The 19,615-nt window shown below is 37.3% G+C and overlaps 1 protein-coding gene and 1 long non-coding RNA gene across 6 annotated transcripts in view; both read right to left on the reverse strand.

Annotated features, from left to right (window-relative positions):
- MAP3K20 (mitogen-activated protein kinase kinase kinase 20) overlaps positions 1-19,615 on the reverse strand; it is a 196,732-nt gene that overhangs the window by 83,548 nt on the left and 93,569 nt on the right. For all 5 annotated transcript variants that reach the window (XM_032292930.1, XM_032292931.1, XM_032292929.1 and 2 more), the window contains exon 4: positions 2,529-2,630. In XM_032292930.1, coding sequence (XP_032148821.1) covers positions 2,529-2,630 — 102 coding nt within the window. The remainder of the gene's footprint in view (positions 1-2,528; positions 2,631-19,615) is intronic.
- On the reverse strand, positions 5,133-18,918 carry LOC116561159. Its single transcript, XR_004273317.1, has 3 exons — positions 18,296-18,918; positions 13,080-13,083; positions 5,133-5,144 (listed from the first exon to the last, which is right to left on the reverse strand). It is a non-coding gene; the product is annotated as an uncharacterized LOC116561159 (long non-coding RNA).

Genomic DNA, 19,615 nt, shown 5'->3' on the forward strand with positions numbered 1-19,615 from the left:
ATCAGAGAAAGCTGAAGTCATTCCTAAAGCACTGATTTTTTTTTTTATGGGCCATCTTAAAGGATTTTTTAAAATGTTAAGTATTACTTGTGTCCATAAACACACAAGCCTCTCCTCTGCCTCACTCTTCTCACCTGAGGTCAAACACATTAGCCAGACAGGCAAAAGGGATTTTATTAATCTGTAGTTTTGGACACCTTCAGGGGATCCATTCCCATTCTCTCCTTCCCTATTTTTTTTTTTTTTTCATTGTTTGAGACAAAGTTTCGTTCTTGTTGCCCAGGCTGGAGTGCAATGGCATGATCTTGGCTCACTGAAACCTCTGCCTTCCAGGTTCAAGAGATTCTCCTGCCTTAGCCTCCCGAGTAGCTGGGATTACAGGCATGCACCACCATGTCAGGCTAATTTTGTAGTTTTAGTAGAGACGGGGTTTCTCCATGTTGGTTAGGCTGGTCCCGAACTCCCAATCTGAGGCGATCCGCCTGCCTTGGCCTCCCAAAGTGCTGGGATTACAGGCGTGCGCCCAGCCTCTCCTTCCCTATTTTTAACTCTTGTTCCAGTTTGCTACCTAATTTTTTTTTTTTTTTTTTACCTAGACCGGGTCTCACTCTGGCTGGAGTGCAGTGGCTTGATGCTGGCTCACTGCAAACCTCTGGGGTTTCAGTGATTCTTGTGCCTCAGCCTCCTGAGTAGCTGGGACTACAGGTGAGTAGCGCATCACCACACCCAGCTAATTTTTTGTATTTTTCGTAGAGATGGGGTTTTGCCATGTTTGCCAGGCTGATCTCAAACTCCTAGCCTCAAGTGATAGACCCGCCTCAGCCTCCCAAAGTGCTGGGATTATAGGTGTGAGCAACTGCACTCAGCCCAGTTTGCTACCTAATTCTATTCCTTCTCTTCTTTGCCCTTCTGATGCAGAGCACTAGCACTCTTGAGAGAACACCAAGAATGACTCAGCTGATGTGGAGCCAAGAGACTTACCCCTTAGTCAGGATGATGTGGCATGTGCTTAAGGGGGTGCAGGGAGAAAAGGTTCCCAGGCTGGGAACCAGGGATGCTTAAGTAGAGCACAGCAGGAAGCAGAGTGACTGATGTTAGCTGATTTGTTTGCTCTCTATCTATTCTAAGTGCCAATAAGTAATAATATGGGTGTAACTGGCTGAGCACCCTAAATGCATATGGGTGTAAGGTGATGTGCTGTAAGTTAAGGACTACCTATATATGCATTTACATTATTTAAGGGTATTTCCACAATGCTGCAGGCAGCTCCCAATCACAGCACATCACCTTGTTTACAGAGAGGTGGTCTTTGTGTACTACTGACATGCAGAGAAGTCACTATGATGCTACATAATAATATCTTTAAGAATATGAAAGTTTAAGCATGATTTGAGATGCCTGATACATCGACACACAATTAAGCTAATTAGCACAGCCAAAGTCTCAGGTACACCACCCTAAACACAGAGCTTATATTTTATAATGTAATGAGGCATCAGTCAGCAGCAGCATCTAGCATGAAACTAAAAAAAAAATTTTTCACTTTCCCTATTTGGAGAATTTGGCAGGTGTTGATGAAACTTAAAATAGACAATCCTCCAAAGGAAAGACTACTACTTTTGGAAGTCATACAGTGAAATCCAAGTATGAGTTGCTCCCCTTACTGAGTTCTAAATCACATTACATTTGCTTTGTAAAGAGATGCTTGTAGAGAATGGAGTAGTAAAATGTAAAGGAGTTCATTGTTCCAGGAAAATTCAGACACACTTAGTAGGGGTTGCTGGAATACAAATATAACTATCAGTGTTCATTATTTAGATGAAGTTGTTTCCAAAGCAACTCTTTCAGTTATAAATAAAGCCCAGAAATGTTCAGTTAGGAAAATGGAAAAAAAAAGATAAAAATAAATGGAGTTTGAATTGCTTTAGAAAGCATTCATCTATGCAGGAATGTATGAGAAAAAAGACTGGGCACCTTGTTTAGGGGTTTGGTGTATTAAAAATATTTAATTTCCAACAGTGATGCCTAAGTTTACATGAAATGTAAAATAAAATCTGAATTGCTTTTACATGGCAGGACAAATAAAAATTTCTTTTTGCAAGTGGTTTCTATTTTTAGCATATTATGTATACAAAATGAGTAGAACTAATCCTACAATAAATCATGTTTTCTAGATACTGAGTCTAAGTAGAGACTTTCAGAATAACAACAGAATTATGATTTTTCCATTTAATGTGTCAAGCAAGCTAGTCAATTATATCACAAAACATGACAAACATATCTGCCCTGAAGCTACAGCTAGATTTCATGGAAAGAAATAGAGAAAACAGAAAGGGAAAAGGAATTCAGGAATGGAAAGGCAATGACCTAAAATATTATCTGTACAATCAGCTGTGGAATTCTTACCACTTTTGGTCTGAAAAAAGAACATCTAAGACAGAATAAAAATTTTTCTGATGTTAGGTCCCCATTTCAGGAGGGGAAAATGCGTCCCACCAATTCTGTAAGAATATAGCAAACATTATTACCTTTGGCTACATCAGTGGCCCAGGTCATAATATGATCCATATCCATCTCTTCACTTCTATTACTGTTAATGTAATCATAGAGTGACCCAAGAGAAGCATATTCTATTTGAAAAGGAAAACATATAATTAAAACCAACGTACATTTCAGAAATAAGACTTTATATTTTCATTGAGAAAATACATTAAATAATTTAACAAAATACATCAAAAGTATATAAAAAATTGTTCCATGCCATGGTTTCAAAAAGGTAATGTCATCCTGAAAAATATCTTTCAAACATAAGACCAGTAACATACAATGAATCGTAAACTTCAGTCGAGAGTCAAAAGCCATTTCGCTGGAACTGAGAAACATGAAGAGGTGTTGGAAGAATAAATGTGAAACAAAGGTACGTATGTAAATAGATATTTCTTTAGATATTCTTATGAGATGGATATTAAATGCATAAATCAGAGAGCTTATATGACAGTGTAAACAAATCAATCCTTGTTGCATAAGGACTTAGAAGAGCTCTCAAAATTTAAGCACAAGAGGTCAAGAAAAGTGAGAAAAATCCTTTAAAAATGAAGTATAAATTACATACCCTAAAACTCACTTGCAATAAGTATATTATTTGGTGATTTTTAGTGAATTCATAGAGCTGGGCAACCACCAGCACAATCCAGTCTTAGAACCTTTCCACCTTTACAAACAGTTATTTTGTGCCAGTTTACAGTTAATCCTGCCTTTTCTGGATATTTCATGTAAACAGAATCATACAAATTGTTCTTTGTGTCTGACATCATTCCCTTAGCATAATTTTTTTTTTTGGAGACAGAGTCTCTTTCTGTTGCCCAGGCTGAAGTGCAGTGGTGCAATCACAGCTCATTGCAGCCTTGATCTCGGCTCTCTGCAGCCTCCACCTCCCAGGCTCACACAATCCTCCCACCTCAGCCTACCAACTAGCTGGGACTACAGGCACATACCACCATGCTGAGGCTGATTTTTAAAATTATTTTGAGTAGAGATGAGGTCTTGCTATGTTTCCTAGGCTAACCTCAAACTCCTGAGCTCAAGCAATCCTCCCACCTCAGCCTCCCAAGTAGCTGGGACTACAGGCACACATCACCATGCTGAGGCTTTTTTTTTTTTTGTGCTCAGGAGTTGGGGGTTGGTCTTGCTATGTTGCCTAAAGTAATCTCAAACTCCTGAGCTCAAACGTCCTACCCGTCTCGGCCTCTCAAAGTGCTGGGATTACAGGCTTGAGCCACTGTGCCTGGTCATATAATGTTTTCAAAGTTCATTTAAGTGGTAAGCATATAGGAAGGCTTCATTCTGTTTTATTGCTGAATACTATCCGTTGTATGGATATACTACATTTGGTTTATTCATTCTCCAGTTGATAGACATTTGAACTGTCCCAGTTTTTGGCTCTTATGAATAATGCTCATATGAACATTCATGTACATCTCTGTGTGTAAATATGTTAATTTCTCTTGGGTAGATTTCGGGGGGTGATATTGCAGGGCCATAGAGTAAGTTTATGTCTAACTTTTTAAGAAACTATCAATCTGCTTTCCAGAGAGGCTGTATCATTGTATATTTCTACCAGCAATGTATGAGGGTTTCAATTTCTCCACACGCTCACCAACAGCTGATACTTTTTTTTTTTTTTTTTTGAGAAAGGGGTCTTGCTATGGTGCCCAGGCTAGCTTCAAACTTCAAACTCCTGTTGTCAAGTAGTCCTTCCCCACGACCCCTGCCTCACAAGTAGCTGGGATTACAGGCACATGTGACTGTGCCTGGCAGTACTGTCTCCTTTTAGGTTATGGCTATTGTAGTGGGTATAACACTAGTGGTATCTCACAGTGCTTTTAATTTGCATTTCCCTAGTGATTAACAAAGTTGAGCATCTTTTTATGTGCCTATTGGCCCCTTTTATATATTCTTAAGCAAAATGTCTATTCATATTGTTTGCCCACTTTTACATTGGGTTGTTTTATTGAGTTCTAAGAGTTATTTTAGTCTAGATACAAGTCATTTGTCATATATATGATTTGCAAATATTTTTTCCCAGTTTGTCTTTTGTCTTTTCATTCTCTTAAGAGCATCCTTCAAAGAGCAGAAATTGTTAATTTTTATAAATTCCAATATATCAATTTTTCTTTTATGGCTGTGCTTTTGGTGTCATTTCTGAGAGCTCTCTGCCTAACCCCCAAGCATAAAGAGTTTCTTCCATTTTTCCTTTAAGAGTTTATAGTTGGGCCGGGCGCGGTGGCTCACGCCTGTAATCCCAGCACTTTGGGAGGCCGAGGTGGGTGGATCACGAGGTCAAGAGATCAAGACCATCCTGGTCAACATGGTGAAACCCCATCTCTACTAAAAATACAAAAAATCAGCTGGGCATGGTGGCGCATGCCTGTAATCCCAGCTACTTAGGAGGCTGAGGCAGGAGAATTGCCTGAACCCAGGACACGGCGGTTGCGGTGAGCCGAGATTGCTCCATTGCACTCCAGCCTGGGTAACAAGAGCGAAACTCCATCTCAAAAAAAAAAAAAGAGTTTATAGTTTAACCCTTATACTTAGGCTTATGATCCATTTTGAGTTCATTTTTATGTATTGTCTGAGGTGTGGTTCTAATTTCCTTTTTTTTTTTTTTTTTGGTCACATAAATTTTTCTTTTGGAGACAAGGTCTCACTCTGTTGCCCAGGCTCAAATGTAGTGGCATACTCTTGGCTCACTGCAGCCTTGACCTCCGGGGCTCAAGCGATCCTCCCACCTCAGCCTCTCTGGTAGCAGCTGGACCACAGGTGCACATCACCATGCCAGCAATTTTTTTTTTGTTTTGTACTTTTTGTACAGATGGGGTTTTGCCATGTTGCTCAGGCTGGTCTTGAACTCCTGGACTCAAGCGATCCTCCCATCTCAGCCTTCCACAGTGCTGGAATTATGGGCGTGAGCTACTGCACCTGGCCCCAGCATATGAATTTCTAATTGTCTCAGCAATAAAATACTGTCTTTTACCTACTCAATTGTCTTGGCATCTTTGTTGAAAATCAATTGCCAATCAATATGAGGCTTTTCCCCTAGACTTTTAATTGTGTTCTTTTGGTCTATATCCCTGTAGATATTGTGCCAATATTGTATTATGTTGATTACTACAGATTTATAAGTTTTGAAATGAGGCAGTCTAAGTCCTCAAAGTTAGTTCTTTCTCAAAATTGGTTTGGCTATTTTTAGATGTTCTGCATTTCCACATAAAGTTTAGGATTGGCTTGTTAATTTCTAAAAAAAAAAAAAAAGTCTGCTGGGATTTGGATAGGAATTGTGTTGAATTTATAGATTATTTTGGGGAGAACTGCCCTCTTGACAATACTGAATCTTCCAAACCATAAATGTGTAAATGTCTATTTATTTAGATCTTTAATTTTTCTCAGCAATTTTTGTACTTTTCATTGTACAAGTCTTATACCTACTTTGTTAAATTTGTACCCAATGATTTTATTCTTTTTTATGCTACTGTAAATGGAATTATTTCTTAATTTCATTTTTAGGTTGTTCATTCCCAGTATATAGAAATACAATAGATTTTTAAATGACTGACCTTTTCAAAGATTGATCTTGCATCCTGTGAACCTTCTAAACATGTTTGTTAGTTTTGGTAGCTTTTTTTTTGTATGTGTGTGCATTCCTTAGGATTTTCTACATATAGGTTGTCAGATAAGACAGTTTTATTTCTTCCGTTTCAATCTGGATGTCTATTATTTCTTTTTCTTACGTGATCACACTGGCTAAAACCTTTAGTGCAATGTTGAATAGATGTCAGAGAAGGATTTCTTTGCCTTGCTACCAGTCCTGGGGAGAAAACATTTAGCTTTTCACCATGGAATGAGATATTAGCTGTGGATTTTTGTAGATGCTCTTTATCAGGTTGGAAAAATTCTCTTTTATTCCTAGTGTCTTGAGACTTCTTATTATCAGTGAGTGTTGTCTGTCAAATGCTTTTACAGCATCTTGAAATGATCATATAGGGTTTTTGTTCTTCTATGATTTTACTGTTTATACTAGTACCTTACATAGGCTGATTTCAGATGTTAAGCCACCTTCCATTTCTGGGATAAATTCTACTTGGAATTTATAATTTTTATGGGTGGCTGGATTCAGTATGCTAATATGGTTAAGAATTTTTACATCTATGTTCATGAAGAATATTCGTCTGTAGCTCTGTCTCTGTATGACTTTGGTATCAGGATAATACTGCTTGTTGAAATAGAATACTGGCTTCTATTTTCTGAAAGAGTATGGGAAGAATTGATGCTATCTCTTCTATAAACATTTTATAGACTTCACCAGTGAAATCATCTTGGCCTGAACTTTTCTTTATGGAGATATTTTAAATTACTAATTCAATTATTATTTTTTTTTGAAACAGAGTCTTGTTCTGTTGCTCAGGCTGGAGTGCAGTTGCATGATCTCGGCTCACTGCAACCTCCGCCTCCTGGGTTCAAGCAATTCTCAAGCCTCAGCCTCCCAAGTGGCTAGGACTATAGGCATACTACCACACCTGGCTAATTTTTGTATTTTTAGTAGAGATGGGTTCCGCTATGATGATCAGGCTGGTCTCGAACTCCTGGCCTCAAGTGATCTGCCTGCCTTGGCCTCCGAAAGTGTTAAGATTACAGGTTTGAGCCACTATGCCGAGCCTAATTCAGTTTTTAAATCTATTATAGGTCTATTCAGATCTTCTGTTTTGATAATTTGTATCATTTAAGAATACTGTTCACTGCATCTAAATTGTCTAATTTGTTGGCAAAAAGATGGTCATAACATTTCTTTATAATCCTTTTAAGCTTCTGTAGGAGCCATAGCGCTGTTCTTCAATCCTGATTTTGCTAATCTTCATCTTGATCAATCTAGTTAAAGGCTTGTCAAATTTGTTACTCTTTTCAAAGACTAAATTTCTTTAAATTAGTAAATCCTTTAGTCTTTGGAAAGATTAATAAATCCAATAAACTGATTTTCATGATTGTTTTTCTGTTTTCTCTTTTAGTGAGTTCTGTTCTAATCTTTATTATTTCCTGTCATTGACTCACTTTGGTTTTAACTGATTCTTCTTTCTGTAGTTTCTTCAGGTTAAGGTTTAGGTTATCCACTTCGGGCTTTTCTTATTTTTGATATAGTGTTGAAAGCTATACATTTCCTTCTAAATACTGCCTTATCTATATTCTAGAATTTATACATTCTATAATTTTGAAGTTACATTTTCTTTCACGCCAAAATATTTTAAAATCTGTGATTTCTGGCCAGGTGTGGTGGCTCACGCCTGTAATCCCAGCACTTTGGGAGGACGGGGCAGGTGGATCACTTGAGGTCAGGAGTTCAAGACCAGCCTGGCCAACATGGTGAAACCCCATCTCTACGAAAAATACAAAAAATTAGCCAGACATGGTGGCATACACCTGTCATCCCAGGTACTCAGGCAGGAGAACTGGCTGAACCCAGGAGGCAGAGGTTGAAGTGAGCCAAGATCACGCCACTGCACTCCAACCTGGGCAACAAAGGTGAAACTCCATCTCAAAAAAAAAAAAAAAAAAAATCTGTTGCGATTTCTTCTTTGACCCAGTGGGTATTTAGCTGTGTGTTGTTTAATTTCCAAAAAGTAGGAATTTTCCAGACTTCCTTTTGTTGTTAATTTCTAATTTAATTGCATTGTAATTAGAAAATATACATTGTATGGCATCAATCCTCTTAGATGAACTGAGATTTATTTTGTGGCCTCCTGTAAAATGTATCCTGGAGAATGTTCCATGTGTACTTGAAAAAATATGTATTCTTTACATGTGAGTTAGGTAAAGTTGGCTGAGAGTGTTCTTCAAGTCTTCTATATCCTTGTTGACTTTCTGTCTACCTGTTCTATCAATTATTGAGAGTGGAATACAGAAATCAGTTACCTTTGAATTGTCTCTCTTTTTAATTCAGTCAGTTTTGCTTCACATACTTTGAGATCTGTTTTAGGGGTGTATACATTTACAATTGCTATGTCTTTCTGATGTATTGATCCTTTTATCACTTTGAAATGGCTCTATTTGTCTCAAGTGATATTTCTTATCTTTGCTGTATTTTGTCTGAAATTCAATACAGTTACTCCAGCTCTCTGGTGGCTACTGTCTGCATGGTATATCTTTTTTTATCTTCTTACTTTCAAACTATTTGTATCTTTGAAGCTATGGTATATTTCCTGTAGAGAGTATATAGTTGGATCTTTTTTTTTAAAATCCAATCTGACAATTTCTGCCTTTTGATTGAAGTGTTTAGAACATCTACATAGAATGTGGTTATTGATACAGTTGGGTTTACATTTGCCTTTTGTTTTCTACATGTCTCCTGTCCTTCTCAGTGTCCTGTTTCTCCTTTATTGTCCTCTTTTGCAATAAAACAACTTAAATATAATTTAAATCCTTGATTGATGTTTTACTATATTTATTGAATAACTTTCTTAGGAGTAGCTCAAGGGATTATAAAATATATCTTAATTTAGCACAATCTACCTCAGATTAATACTAACCTAATTACAATAAAATATAAAAGCTTTTCTCCAATATAACTCCATTCCCTTCCCTTATCCTTTATGCTATCGTTGTGATATATTAATACGTCTACATACATTTTAAAGTTAACAAAAGTGAACAAAAATTTATTGCTTTATATGTTATGTTTTTATTTTTATTCATTATTGTCTTTATTCTAAAGGTAGAAAAACCATAAGTTGAATGATAATAAAAAAGTAAAGGTTGGAAAACTGAGGCATTTCATGAAAAGTCAAATCCATTGTACAATGCCTAATATAGTCAAAGATCTTGAAATTAGTGTCTTAACTATCATTTCTTACCTTTAATCAATAAACATTATTTTTCTTTAAAGGAGATAAAAAGATTACTCATTAAATATAGTGAAAATAAACATAATTAATTAAACAATATGTCTCTCTAACCTCTTTACAGCCATGAACACTCTGTGGTAAAAATAATATTGGTTTTTGCTATGGCTTCATTTTTCTTTAAAATATTAACTAAAATAGATTTCTGATTTGGGTAACATAACCAGTGCCATTTGGTTTTAAAAAGAATTGTATCTTAATCACCAAGGAAAGACACCAGGAAAACAATGACACGGTCACTTGAAGATTGTCTGAGTCTACCGTTCACCATCTCATCAGACACCCTTAAATTAATTCCAGCACAACATCTAAGAAATTCATGGATCAACCTGCAGAGCACATCAGAAAAAGTGCTAATACAGTGAATAGTTAAAAACAATGGCAGCAGATGATAAAACAATACAGAAATGGGAACCCTTTGGAATTTTTTTCTTGTTTTGGTTAAGAATATCGTTAGTACTTTATAAACTTCATACATATGGCACACTATAAGGTTTAAAGAATAAAAGGTTTAATGGAATAAGCAAGAGAATGCCATAAAACCCTTGAAATAAGAAACACTGCCAACTTTTACAGGTACAAAGTTCCTCACGTTTCAAGCAAGTTTAGTCAAGCCTCATTATTCATGAGGACAAGTAGGCCAGCTTACAGACAAGCGGCACCCTACGAATGGCTCTTAGACACGACACAGTTTGTAAGATATATGTGTTTACGTTTTGAATAGTCATGTGGCTATTATAAAGACAGTAACTATACATCCCTACTTGGTGAAACTGCGTGCCTTTCTTCGTGATTTCATCAGTCCTTTTTTCAGCAGACAAAAGATTTTCTAAGGTCAGCCTCTTCTAAGTATAGCTCATCACCTGGTAAAAGCTGGGTTTCCCATCTGGCAGCTAAGAAGGTGATCGCAGCCACTTTTCCACCCCTTCTAACGCATGATCCAAAGAACACTTGTGCAAGTCAGAGGCAAACTTTTCAAGTCTTCTTATTTTGTAGAGCTGTGGGGGGGTGCCAACCAAATTTCTTTGGGTAAGAAACTCTCTGTTGCCTCTGGTGGAGATGACCACTGACAGTCAGCCACCTCGGCCATGTCGGAGTATCAGGCGGCAGCCGGTGTAAGTGCCGCAGGAGGACGGCCGCGCGGAGGCTGCTGCACGGGACAGGTGTGAGCCGGCCCTTCTAGCAGAGGTGCGCACACAGGCCGCGGGGCACAAGGGCTCTAGTGTGGGCCCCTCCCGCGGGGAGGTTCTGGGCGCCCACCTCCTTCATGTTTTTAAATGTTCTGAGACGTGAGGATAAATATACTTAGGGAATCTTTTCTGTTAACCCACATAGTTGCCATTTCCTATACTCTTTCTTCCCATGAATCGTAATGACTATCTGGCTTCATTTCTTTTTTTCCTTTTTTTTTTTCCCCATTTATTTTATTGCATTTTAGGTTTTGGGGTACATGTCAAGAACATGCAAGATTGTTGCATAGGTACACACGTGGCAGTGTGATTTGCTGCCTTCCTCCCCATCACCTACATCTGGCATCTCTCCCTTTGCTATCTCTCCCCAGCTCCCCACCCCCCACCGTCCCTCCCCTATTTCCCCCCAACTGACCCCAGTGTGTAGTGCTCCCCTCCCTGTGTCCATGTGTTCTCATTGTTCAACACCCGCCTATGAGTGAGAACATGCGTGTTTGATCTTCTGCTCTTCTGTCAGTTTGCTGAGAATGATGGTTTCCAGGTTCATCCATGTCCCTACAAAGGACACAAACTCATCGTTTTTGATGGCTGCATTCTTTTCGGCCTGAAGGATTTCCTTTAGTATTTCTTACAAAGCCAGTCGGCTAGGAATAAATTCTCTCATTCCCTAGCCAAGAGTGTCTTTATTTTGATTCTGTGTTTAAAAGATAATCTTGCTGAATATAGCCTTTTAACCCTTGAAGTGTCATTATTTTGCCTTCTGGCCTCCATCATTGCAGATGAGAAGTCAGCCATTGATCACATCGCTGTTCCCTTGTACACAAGTTGTTTTTCTCTTCCTGCTTCAAGATTTTTACTTTATCAACTATATTTGACTATAGTTTAGGTATGGGTGCTTTTGCATTTATCCTACTTGTGGTTTGCTGAGCTTCTCATATGTGTAGATTACTGTATTTTAATGACTTTAGGAAGGTTTTGGACATTATGCTTTCAAATCTTTTTCCACCCCTCTTCTCCTCTCCTCTTATACATTCATTGGTATAATTGTGGAAATCAATAGTGCTGGTGCCTTGGGTTCTTCTCATTCTCCTTCCCCTACCAGCACTCCAGCTCCGTCACACAGAGGGCAGGCCATGAAGATTGACAGCATTGTTGCCAGAGTAGAGGTGCTTACTAGATTTGGAACAGTGGATCGTACCCACCTCCAGCAGCACTGTCTCTGGAAGTGATGTTCTTGGTGGCAGGGGAGCAGAAATGGCTAATAGCTAACAGGTTGTTACATAGGACTATGGGGTTCTGATCGTTTTCCTTCAAATGTTTTCTCTTTTTGGAATTAATCTCTATTGATTGAATTTTAAGTAATTTCTATTGATCCAGTTTTAAGTTCACTGATTTTTTTCTTCTGCTATCTCAAATCTGCTGTTAAGTCACTCTACAGAATTTTTCATTTTGATTATTGTCTTTTCAACTCCACAATTTTCATTGGGTTCTTTAAAAAAATTCTACTTGAGATTCTCTACTGGTTAATTCATTATTTTCATACTTTCTTCTAATTCGTTAAACATAGTTCTTTGAACATAATGATTATTTGAAAGCTTTGTCTGAACTTTTTGGAGACATTAAGAGACTGTTCCCATTCATGGATTTTCTTGGACATGGGTTAAACACATTCCTGTTTCTTTACAAAAAATTGGACAGTTTAGATAATATAGCAACTCTAGATTCTAACTTTAACCTCATGAACATTTTTCTTGATTTTGTCTGTTTACTAACCTGCAATCTGTCTCTCCTATGGTGTGTCCCCAGTGATATTCCACTTAGCCTTTTTTTTTTTTTTTTTTCCAATCTTGTTTTTATTTCTAAGCCTGGCCTTTTGAGGGCTGTCCTATACCTGCAAAGGTTGATGATTAGCCAATGATTATACAGAAGTGGTGTTCAAATACCCTGGACTGATGAATCTGCACAGTGAGAGCACACTCAAAGTTTAGGCTGTTTTCAAGTTTGTTCTGATTTTTACCTTCCACTGGCCTTTTCTGGTCTCCTTTGCAAATGTGCATAGCATTAGGGCTACAAAGAGTATGTGGATACTATGTGGACCCTCTCAAATCTCTATTTTGCATATATGTGGCCTCAGCTAAGAATACATTTACCAAAATCACAACTCTACTAGTTCAAACTAGTAGAGTGGTTACCTATTCCTGCTCTCCTGCCACCAGGAACATCACTTCCACTGAGAATGCTGCTGGATGTGGGCACAATCCATGGTTGTAAGTCTAGTGAGCACCTTCAATTGTGGCAACAGTGCTGTCAATCTTCATGGCCTGCTCTCTGTGTAACTGAGCTGGCATGTTGGTAGAGGAAGAAGAATGAGAACAAGTCCAGGCATGAGCACTACTGATTTCAACAATTATCCAAAATCCAGCAGTTTTTTTCAAACATAAACACTTCTCAGATTGTTACATGCCTTTGGTCAGTTTCCAGAGGGCTGAACATTTTGTCCAAATTTATAAATACTTTTTGGAGAGAGGATTTGCTGACTTCCTAAGTCATCCATGCATGGCTGGAAGTCCCTCCCCAAAAATTTCTTTTTTATATTAAAGCCTAACTTGAAGAAAAGTTGAGCCTCATTTTAGGAAGCTGAAATTATCCCATCAGAGCTTTAATGATTTATAATAATTATCATCATAATGATAATGTCTGTAATTTCAACAAATTGCTTTAAAAAATTTCTTCTGGGCCAGGCGTGGTGGCTCACGCCTGTAATCCCAGCACTTTGGGAGGCCGAGCTGAGCAGATCATGAGGTCAGGAGATCAAGACTATCCTGGCCAACATGGTGAAACCTCATCTCTACTAAAAGTACAAAAAATTAGCTGGGTGTGGTGGTGCACACCTGTAGTCCCAGCTACTTGGGAGGGTGAGGCAAGAATCGCTTGAACCCAGGAGGCAAAGGTTGCAGTGAGCCAAGATTATGCCACTGCACTCTAGCCTGGCGACAGAACAAGACTCTGTCTCAAAAAAAAAATTTTTTTTCTATCTGTAAAGACATAAGGTAAGAACAATACTCTGAAACTAAACTTGATTCATGCAAATAAATATATGTGATAAATTATTTCTTGAGAAAAATACTAATATTCATAGCAAAACATCTCAGTAGATAAGAGTCACATTTTTTGTTTTGTATAATTTTTGACATCAAAGTTATCTAATGGCTATCAAATAGCAGAAAATTATAGTATAATGATAATCTTAGATAAATAAAGGAATAGCAAAAAAGAGAATAGCTTTAAGCTGTATTATTAAATAGCTTGGTCCAATGTAACAATAAAGCTGTTAGTAGCCTATTCTACTATGTACTCTAGATAATCAAGCTGCCTTCTATAATTAAAATCTCTGGTCATATAGCATAAAAATCATTTTTGGTTTATAAAATAGCATTTAGTAATTATTTAATGACCTATAAGAATAATTGTGTATGCCAAATACAATGTAAGGTTTGTCTCCATCACCCAAAAAATTGTCCCTAAGGAAAGAGTGAGTCAGTTTATATTCAGATACTTCAAGATACTCTCTCAATTAGTTTATTTTGAACAACAAAACACTGTTGGGGGGAAAATATATAAGTCTGAAATGATCTTAATCAAAGGCAGTTTTTCAAAGCTTATAAAGGTCACCTATATGAATAAGACAAAAGAAAGGGAGGGAAGCAGGGAGGGGCAACACAGAGCAATTATTTCTGGAACTATGAGTTCTCAATTCCAACTGCAGGATGTCACTGAAAACAAGTCTTCTAAAGATCACTTTGAAAAGCAGTCAGTTATACTTACAAATATAGCGTATGGCACTAAAATATCCAACAATCCTAATGTCATGCTACTGGGTTCTAGTAGCTTCAGATAAATATCCAGAGAGAGTGTCATACAGAGATTCCCCAAACTATGATATTTCAAGCATCTTATACTATAATTAAGACACTGTACTCGAAAAACCATGTTAATTTAAAAAAGTCATTCTAATGACGATGAAGACATGGAATACCTTTGACCCAGCAATTCCATTACTGGGTATATGCCCAACAGATTATAAATCATTCTACTATAAAGACACATGCACGCATATGTTTATTGCAGCAATATTCACAATAGCAAAGACCTAGAACCAACCCAAATGTCCATTAATGATAGACTGGATAAAGAAAATGTGGCACATATACACCATGGAATACTAAGCAGCCATAAAAAAGGATGAGTTCATGTCCTTTGCAGGGACATGGATGAAACTGGAAACCATCATTCTCAGTAAACTAACACAGGAACAGAAAACCAAATGCCACATGTTCTCACTCATAAGTGGGAGTTGAACAATGAGAACACACGGACAGGGAGGGCAACATCACACACTGGGGCCTGTCAGGGAGTGGGGGGAGGGGTGGGATAGCATTAGGAGAAGTACCTAATGTAGAGGACAGGTTGATGGGTGCAGCAAACCAGCATGGCACATGTGTACTTATGTAACCTGCACATTCTGCACATGTACCCCAGAACTTAAAGTATAATAATAATAAAGATACATGATTAAATAAAAGTTTCATGACTTTGAAGTTGCAAGAAAGGCAATATTATTACCTTTTTTTCATATAAAATGTCATCTTTAGGTATGTGGATGGCTACACTAACACATTAACTATTTTAAATAAGCATTTAATTTTTTCATCCTTTTGGTTTTCTCATTGGAAATGGTGGACTTACCATATACACATATGGTTACATGTTTTTCAAGCCACTACTCCATAGAAAGTAGTTTACTGGATTTTAGTATAAAGTATTTGTTTCATTTTTTAAAAAGTCATTAAGAACCACATTAAGCAAACATTCCCTTTTGATTTATAAGAAGATTTGTCCCTTTGAGTTTTATGGTGACAATAGCTGGCTTTGAAAAATGTAAACATACAATCAGTATTATTGAAATAAATACCATTACCATGAAACCTCTTTGTAATAAAATGTCAGCAAGACCAAGCTTAGATTATAACTAATAGAATATACACAAATGTCTGAAAATGTGTTATAACAAAATGTGACACTTGTCTCTAATTGATTAATAAGAAAAGACCAGCACAATATCAAAACATGCAAATTAGATGTATCTGTGCTTAACATAAATCAAGATCAAGTTAAGGGAAATGAGATTGGGCACTTAAAAATTAGTGTGTTTTCCTTGGCTGGGTTTAATGAGAATTTGGGCCTGCTGAGAAATCATGCAGAACTAGTCTCCTCTCTAAGAGGAGTAATAAGAACTAATGCAGAACAGGTAACTTAAGAGGTGATACCAGCTCCTGGGCACAAAGATGCAATTTCCCAAGCATCTGGGGTCCTAAGTCACTTCCCTCTGGAAGTGATGCCACCCTTCTCAGTCTGCCACCCTTTCTTTAATCTTAGATTACCAGATACTTAGGGTGTGGGTTGTATCTCCTCTCCAATCTGGCTTGCTACAAAAGAGGTACATGGTCTCCTATCTACCAAATTCATTCGTCTCCCAGGAGCTCCCCCGGCCGTCAAACATTTATGTTTTACATATATATGTCTAAAGAAATACATTACTGCTCTCTCTCTCTCTCTCTCTATATATATATATATATATATGTATGTATGTATATGTATAGATATAGATTTCATATATAGTGGTAGAACTAAAGTGGTATAAATTTCTCAAGTTGATTTTCCACAGAATGGGAGGTTGTGAGCTGACTGGTTCTTAAATTCAGAGACTTGTTGCTGTTATTCCATCTTCTGGTGACAGGTAGTTTAACATGCTTTCACTCTTAGTAGCATTTTAACCTAAGTTCTTAAGCAGAGGGACTTTTATCCCCAGTTCACTCAATTCACTTTGTATACAAAATATTTTGTCTATATATATATATATAGAGACAAAATATTTTGTATACAAAGTGAATATATGTATATATATATGCATATTTCTCTATATATATATATATATTTCTTTTTGTGTGTGTATACACACACACACATGCATGCATGCACATACATACAAAGAAATAAAAGAATGGGAGTAGTACAGAATGAAGAAGTTTCCAAAGATCAAATATCCCTTATGGTATCTTTTCTTTTGGCTTTGGAGTCTGAGTTTCTTGTCACCCCATTTCTTTGTAGATCTGGGGGAAAGATGTTCACTTTCCTTCCAAGGGAAAGAAATTGGCAACTGCCTCTTAGCCCAGGTCCTCTGATAAGCAGGATTTATATGTCTGTGATAAAAAGTTTCAGCAAACACACATGCACAAGTATACACATACATACATACATACTCTCACCCAGAGATATCTATTCTAGTCCCTTAATTCACATGAGAAAACTGAGACAGAGATCATTAGTGACCCATCTATGTAGCTCTGGCAGAATCAAGAGAAGATCTCACATCTCACAATTCCCATTTCATAGCTCATTCCATTCCACCACTCTGATAAATCATTCTTTCAAGCCCTCAGTATGAATGACAACAGTTGCCTGCTGCAACAGCCTTTTCTATTTAAACAAAAAACAAAAAACAAAAAAACTACCTCAAATGGAAGGTATTCAAGCCATTCAAGCTTCCTCCTTCAGAGCCTCCACCATTTGATAAAGATGATGAGGTTCACAGAGGGGTATTCTAGCTAGGGCTGGGTGATCAAGGTCAGTTTTCCTATCTTTATTTCTCTGTTAACTGCCTCACACTTAGACTTGTTTGTGTTAATTTCCAGTCGTAGAATAAGTGTCATTATCACTAATCCATGTGATCTCTTCACTCGCAAACTCAGTTTTCATATTTTCTACTACCCATGCACAGAGCATAGCTGTAGAAAGTATGTTGAAAGGCTCACACAAACAAGCACTTAATCAATTAAAACCAACATCTCTAGGAACAAAGATAATCACATCAAATCCATACATTCAAACCACCAAAACTCAGCTACCAGGTCTCTTTAATAGTCAATCTTACAGGTCAATAAGAGCTATAAATATACAATCTACCACTACCTCATAATCTGACACTTGTGTTGTTTTAAAGAATTATTTAATGTTAACAGTTGCTTACTTACTGGCTCTACAGGGAAAGGGATATAGATCCATAAAAAACTAATCAATTTAAAGAATTTGGGTAGGTGTGAGTATGAGTAGAAAATGCTAAAGGGATGCATGAAATAAAGGACGGGCTAGTCTGATAATGAAAGCAAGCCGCGTGGATTCTTTCTCCCTCTTTCAGATGAGGTGACCTAGGGGAAATATGCTGGCTAGGCATGTTGCATATCTTCCTACTGAGAGTAAACTCTTGGAAGAAGAATTTCATATCACCACTCAAGTCCCCTTTTCTACCCTTCCCCCTCACCTCAAGAAACTAGAAAACTTCATAAATAGCTCATTAGTTGGCCAAAGATCTTTTCAAAAAGCATTAAACATCAAGCTATATAATAAGATACAGAGTTTCTAATCTCTTTGGAGTATCACACTTTCTTAGGGAGAAATAACACAAATGAGAATCAGAAAACTGGATTGAGATTTATAAAGTGAATGTAACTATTTAAAAAAGTAAATACAATGGACACAGACAAAAGGAGCCACATGGTATATGGGTCAGAGAAAGGTTTAACTTTAAATCAGAAATCTGACTCCCCCCCAACAATATAGCCCATTCATGGGTATTCACGTTTATAGGAAATATTAGACTCAAGATAAAAATTACTACATGCCCCATTTCAGTCACAGATCTAAAGAAAGTGAATTGCGGATAAAAATCCTTCTGCTTAAGAACTTAGGTTAAAACACTACTAAGAGTAAAAGCATGTTAAACTACCTGCTGCCAGAAGATGGAATAACAACAATCATGTCTCTCTAAATTTAAGAACCAGTCAGCTCATAGCCTTCCAGATCCAAGCTTGCATAGAAGAGGAGCTTCTCTGGGAAATCAACTTGAGAAATTTAAACCACTTTGGTTCTACCACTAGCTAGGTGACCATGGGAAAATTGCAGAGATTTAGTTTTCTACTAGTAAAATAGAAATTATTTTACTATCTCATAGGGTTACTGTAAATATTAGATAATTTATAGAAAGTACTTAATACAATCCTTTTTACTGAGAGTGTTTCCTTGCTCTTTTCTATAAAGACCTCTAGGTTCTCACCTCTACAGTGGGAGAAGATATGACTAATATTTTAAGATTTTCTTGTTTGACTTTTTGTTTGTTTTGAGATAGAGTCTCACTCTGTTGCCCAGGCTGGAGTGCAGTGGCAAGATCTTGGCCCACTGCAACCTCTGCCACCTAGGTTCAAGCGATTCTTCTGCCTCAGCCTCCCAAGTAGCTGGGATTACAGGCACCTGCCACTGCGCCTGGCTATCTTTTGTAGTTGTAGAGAAGGGGTTTCACCATCTTGGCCAGGCTTCTCTTGAACTCCTGACCTCATGATCCACCCATGTCGGCCTCCCAAAGTATTGGAATTACAGCCACCCACCTTGCCTGGCAGACTTTGTTTTAATCAAAAGATTGCCAAGATACAGATCAAAGTTATTTTTTGTAAAACTGAACATTATAGTTATTATAGACCTAAAGCTATTCAGTGGATTATACAAATATGAGCATAAAGTATTAAAGATACGTGTCTTTCTGTGTTTTCATGTGGCAAAAGTTTCTATGTGCTCCTTTTTAGAAAGGATATTTCTGTCACCTATAAACTGCTGCTCCAAATTATGTGATAATTTAGATCAAGGTCATTACCAACTTAGTTGACCAAACCTGAAAAATATTGTTCTCACGTCAGAGACCTTGAAGAAAGAATGCTCTAATGGGATTAAAATGCCTTGCAAAGAATTACAACATGAATAGCTCAAGAAATCTTAATTTATAAAAGGTCACAGAGTTTCAAAAAACATCTCTCATTTCAACTAATTAAATGAAATTTTAGTTAAACGGCACCTTTAAATATTGGTATTGCA

Source organism: Sapajus apella, unplaced genomic scaffold (assembly GCF_009761245.1).
Source record: "Sapajus apella isolate SASKATOON/1434 unplaced genomic scaffold, GSC_monkey_1.0 scaffold28, whole genome shotgun sequence".
Lineage (NCBI taxonomy): Eukaryota > Metazoa > Chordata > Mammalia > Primates > Cebidae > Sapajus > Sapajus apella.